This window comes from Lytechinus variegatus, chromosome 1, assembly GCF_018143015.1.
Source record: "Lytechinus variegatus isolate NC3 chromosome 1, Lvar_3.0, whole genome shotgun sequence".
Classification (NCBI taxonomy): Eukaryota; Metazoa; Echinodermata; class Echinoidea; order Temnopleuroida; family Toxopneustidae; genus Lytechinus; species Lytechinus variegatus.
Window position 1 is genome coordinate 41,520,964 of NC_054740.1, and position 6,000 is coordinate 41,526,963.

Below are 6,000 nucleotides of genomic sequence, written 5' to 3' on the forward strand. Positions count from 1 at the left end.
ACTTTGGCAGCCCCCTGAGGGGTAGGCTTTGCTATGCCCCAATTTCTTTATGTAGCTGATAGAGAAAAGTGAGTTAAAGTAGACACACGAAGAAAATTCACGAAAGTGATGATTATAGACAAATTATATGTGGATGGAAAGGTATTGTCTTTTTATACACAAATATGTCACTAAAAAGTCTTATAGATGTCGTGGAAATGCAAGAAATGAAATTATTAGACACCCTTCTCAGCCCCCCAGACCGACAATCACGCAGCCGAAAACGGTCGAGAATAATGACGTCACACAATCGACGTGCTCATCATCTCTCTGTGCATCATGCACTGAATCACCTTACTGACCTGTTCAATATCTTCCGAATTTACCGTTTTCTTCATGTAATGTGATATTCAATTTCTGTTTTCGACAACTTCAGACCAAACGTGAATCAGAACTGTGTTCCTTTGCCCGTTTTTATTGAATTGTGGACTGTAAAGACCAATTTTGTCCACTGCAGTCGTGATTGTGTTGCTCGATCCGGCCACTCCAGTCAGTGAGTGAGTCGCTGCCCAAATAAGTAGAGAATCTAATCAAGAACTTGAAAATCAAAAGCAGCAATTAAGAAGTAAGATTTAATAAATACAGGACTGAATAGAATCTCACATGAAAATAAAAAGAGTAAAAAGAGCTGATAGGAATGGGGAAGGAATATAATTTTTAAAAAAATCCAGAACCAAAAAAAAATCAAAGAGTTTCGAACCAGGATCCCCGCACTCATAAAAAAACCCACGTGCGGACAGATTTATCCACAGTCTATGTCTCTATGTCTATCGTATTCATAACGATATATGAACAAAGTGCGTTCGCTGCTGTTGCCTCGCAATGCTTCGGCAATCCAACTGCAATTCCAATCATTTCGCGATCATATATTGCCGTGTTTTTTTGTGGTTCCTGAACTTGCTACGTAATTAAATTTCATAATTTTTATTCAGTTGTGAAGACGAATGTCTATGCTTTATATTGATAATAATATCAATGTGGTGCAAGCATGATTTCTAAGTGAAAATATGCTTTGTTTATTCACATATATTTCTTGAAAACAAATAATTTTTTCTAAGCTAAATATCGGTTACCAAAATATGTTAAATGTGCATTTCATTTTACTGTTCAGAAAATTCAAACTTTTATCTATGTAATAAGACCAATCTTCAGAGGAATAAACTATTCTAAGAGCAAAAAACACTGATTGGAAAGATCGTCTTCAATGGGCTGCTGTCAGCTCAGCTGCTCACTGCTCGTGGTGTGACGTCACTCAGCTGGAGCTCGCCAGAGGATGGACGAAGGCAGAAATATGCCATGAAAATAAGTCATTTTTGAGAGCTGATTTCTGCAAACTCTAATCACTATTTTAAAAGGTGAAGTTATATATCTGATTAGTAATACTTCCCCTTTACAATGATGACCAAAAAAAGTCATTATAAAATACTTTTGATTCTTCGGTTGTCTACTTTAAAGGAAAAAATTACATACTCAAAACAAAATTTTACCACATTGGGGGCTCCGAAAAGCATGATATCATAATAGTCAAGCTATGGATAATGGTATGGTACTGTATGTAACATTTTACTGGTTCTTGTGGGACTATGCTTTAAGGTGCCCGAGAGTAATTGCATGCAAAATGAAAATGCAGAGCAATGCCTCAAACTTCTATCTTTTTCAAGAGATTTAATTATCATAAAAATTGCTTTGTGTAGAAAATGCCTTTACCCTCATACACATGATACAAGTAATACATACCTTTCTATCGATCGCTAAGTACGTTATTTTCTGCATGTTAGGCACATCAACAAAAGGCGATCGAATGCAAGATGAAACAGATAGATGTCAATGGACATGAACATTTTGGTTCAAAATTTTTTATGAATTCTTTTTTTTAATATATTAACCGGACTATTCAGAAAACAATTTCAACCGATTTCTACTATCCAAATCCTAGTGAAATGCGTATAGATTTAAAATTTCCTATTGTCAGACTTTGTGCAATAAAATATGAAAATAATTGATTTTCATTAAAAATTTTCATTAACTAGACACTTTAGGCAAATACCAAAACATTGAGTAAAAATATTTTGATGGTACATAGAAACCCCCTTATCCGACTCGACTACAATGATGCAGTCATACATGGTATAGGTTCGTTGTTGAAAACTAGGCTGAAAACATAGCCTATAGACTGCCCAGTGGGCAATCAATTTTTGCTGAAATCATTGATTGATCACCAGAGACATAATGAAGAGGAAAATATGTTGTTTGGAAGATTTAGTATCATGCAAAATGCAGGAAACATCAATAAAGTAGGCATATCGTTCGCACACCTCAGCCACATGGTGAAAATAGGCCAAAAACGCACGATTTCTACGTGCGCACCATATTGGAAAGGGGGCTGAAATCACAGTCTATAATGTCTTTTTCAATTATTGTTATATATTTTCTTAAAGTAGAGATATAGATGAAGACAATGATATTATGCTTGAGAGGAAAAATATCAGATAAAGTACACTAAAAAAGAAAATAAATTTCTGAATCGATTTTTGACGATTTTTAAGCGAGAAATCTCCAAAACTAATGATATGCAAATTTCATTACGTAATTTGCATATGTAAACAATAATTTCTGTTCGTGAAATTTTGCATATCTCTTGTGCACTACTTGAATAATATATTGTGAAAGTTTCATACAAAACAAGCATGATTTGGCCAAGATATTCTCCCTTGACTTCATGCTATGTGTACAACGTCTGCAAAATGGTAAAATATGGCCATTTTGTAGTGACGTCATATATTACATCATTTCGGAGGGAAGACCACGCATAGAACCCGGCAGCAATGCATTTTTGTAAACTTCAAGGTCCATGCCATCCAGCTATGGGGTCATTTGCTTGTCTTGCTTTCGGTTGAATAAACCTCCTGGGCTGCCGGACTATCTCTGCTACTACTCCCTGTGTGTGGTGAAATAAGGTTGGCAATGTTTGGCTCATTTTCTCTTCTTCTTTGGGACAAATGCTTGATTTTTTGACACTGTCAGTTTCCATTACAGCTTTTCATCATATGACTTGGCTCTTAAGTAAATTTGATTCTTTAAATTATTTTTTCTTACTTAAAAATAGAGATTGAAAAATTACAATTGTCTTGCCATATTTTCCACCAATAGAGGGCGTACACAAAAATATGCACAAAATTCAAGTTCTACAGCACTCTGGTGAATACAAAACATTACTCCCGAGTAACTAATGAAAAATAAATTGCAACTATATCATGGAAATTAGTATTTTGGTTCACAAACATGACAAAAGTGATATATTAATGATTTTTTTAAATTGTGTGCTATGTACAGCATTGGCACAGTCTCTAAGTACCATCATGACCATAGTCCTACCTGTAGATTCCCCACAGGCAGGATGGTAACAAACCCAGTTTGGGTAAGCTACGTTAAAATCATTTGTTCATAGAATGAGTGTTTCTCGTCTAGTCCGAAGACGAAGTCTCTAGGCCTAGTCATACTCTAACGTTAGGCCTACTTCACATCTTCTTCTAAATTGAATTTTAAGTTTACGATCTTGCGCTCAATTTGCTAGCTATTATTTGAATTGGTTTGGTATAAAATGTGAATATTTTGTGAATGAAGTTTAATGTCAGCCTGATCTGATCATTGTGATCAGGAGATCCCTCAGAACATATCTATTCAATGCATAAAATACCAACTTTGAACTAATGGTCCAATGAAAATATCTTGATTACTTTATTCTTACCTCACACTATTTCTTCTTTAAGCGCATAGGGACATGCTATGCTATGTGTGATGCGCTATACAAGAACTGAGCATTATTATTATTATCATGCTGATGAATAATTATAATTTGAAATGCCCGTAATTTGTTGGATTTGGAACTTGGAAACCCCGCACTATATGGTCACTTCCCTCATGTCTGCGCACCCGCGTATCTGCGTGATTTTAGTTACAGAAGATATGCAACAACACAAACTTTACACATGCACTACATAGACAGGTATTCATAAAAAAATCTGACTCAAAATGGTGGAAAAATAATGAATTCAGGGCATTTCATGTGACGGCCTCAAAATGCAGCCTTTTTCATCACAATCCCCGAATCGTGTGCAAAGTGAATGAGTGCGCAGACATGGGGTAGATCTACCATTTTTTTTTTTTCAATCTGAAAATGACTGCCCGAGGTTTTTTCAAGAAAATCCTGTATTTCCTTTCACTTTTTAATGAGAAATTTGGTACACTTATTTTCAATAATATAAGGAACACTATTAATTAAAAGATTTTGTGAAATAAGAATAAATTCATGTTAAATTTGAACTCAAATTGTTAGGTGAGCAGACTTGGGGCCCACCATGACCATCATAAAACTTTAAATTTACTTAACAATCTACAGTAGGCCTCGAAATAATCGACGGCCATGGCCGTCGATGCCCTCATTACTGGCCGTCATTCCCTTCTTCTTTTTGCTAAAAGTTACGGCCACTAAAAATGTGCCCTTTTTTATATGGCCGTGGTGCCCTTTTTTCTCATAAATGTACCCTTTTTCTGATATATAATGTACCCCTTTTGAAAGTCTGCACTTTTTTTTCTGAGCGAGGAAAACTTTTCTCCGATCTCAAAAAGTATTAATACCTTAGCTTTACCAGCGACGTCCAGTGCATGTATGCAGTCTAGTCCGAAGCCGCGCCGAACGATGAGCCAACTATACACAGCTGGCCGGCCGCTAGAGCGCTTTACACATGCTATGTAAGCTGCAGCATAAGAATGGACGAGCGCGAGCTCCGTATGTGTACTACACAAATGTCGCGCGCTGTACTTTCCTGGCGAGCGTGCGCGATGCGTAAGTACATTACTTTGAATGGGAGTGTTTCATAAAAGCTGTTCGTCAGTTACGAACAACTTACGAACGACAGGTGATACTTTCTTGGGTGCTAATCAGATTCACATTTAATTACATGTAGCTCAAGAACATGAGTCATGAAGAAGGTATCACCAGTAGTGCGTAAAGTTCATTTTTTCTTAAGTAAATAATGTGGTTTGGTAATGAATCTGATGTATAACATCGACTATGGAAAGCCCCCCCCCCCACGCCACGAAACTGTAACACCTACAAATAATTTATTACATGCCCCTTAAAAAGTGGCCTTGGTGCCCTCTGCTGCCTGGCCTCAGTGGAAAAGTGCCCCTCAAAAAAGTGGCCTTGCCCATGCAAAATCCTATTTCGAGGCCTGCTACAGACTACACTAATACTCACATGGGTTCCAACTTTTTGGATAGCCATGTCATCAAGTCCTCCACATTTTCAATAACAGGCATTATTGTGTCCTTTTCCAGCTGATCTTCGACTCTTCGCTTCGTCTGCAATTCAATTGAAATTGCATGCATGCAATCACTTCGTGCACAGGCCAGTAACACTATCTAACAGTGTCAACTCGTGTGGCTTGGTTGGACTTGGACAGTTTTGGAGTCTTGATTGATGTCCGTATGTTTACGTAGTCCAACAATTCGCAGAGACTCAGCGAAATCAGTGGCTGGAGAGCGTAGTTGCTATAATGAAGTTCAAAAAACAATTTCAACCACTATCTATTTGATAATATACACGCCATCTTTGACTAAATTTAAGCGAAAGTTGTGGAATTTTCAGTGTAGTCCCACACATAAACGCACAATGTACGTTGACTCTTCACTTGCTTATACGCTATGCGCACGCTTGGTACGTGCGCGTACAGATATACAATGCGATTCAGAAGCACGTGCGCGCTGTTTGAAAAATTAATACATGAAATCAACGTGCAGCTTTTTTGGGGGGGGGGGGGCTTAACGGGTGTAAAACACTTCCCATAGATTCAATTGTGTGTTAAAATGCCACGTAAAAAATCATAAAAAAATAAGGATGAAATTAGGGGGTCGAATGTTTACTACCAGTTGATTGGGTAATATATCCGGGGGGGGGGG

The 6,000-nt window shown here is 37.3% G+C and overlaps 1 protein-coding gene across 1 annotated transcript in view; it reads right to left on the reverse strand.

The window, feature by feature from the left end:
* The window catches only part of LOC121414256 (RNA-binding protein 26-like), a 50,656-nt gene extending 44,885 nt beyond the window's left edge, over nt 1-5,771 (reverse strand). The window contains exon 1 of the mRNA XM_041607375.1: nt 5,300-5,771. Coding sequence (XP_041463309.1) covers nt 5,300-5,430 — 131 coding nt within the window. The 5' untranslated portion in view covers nt 5,431-5,771. The remainder of the gene's footprint in view (nt 1-5,299) is intronic.
* Nucleotides 5,772-6,000: the final 229 nt, after the last annotated feature.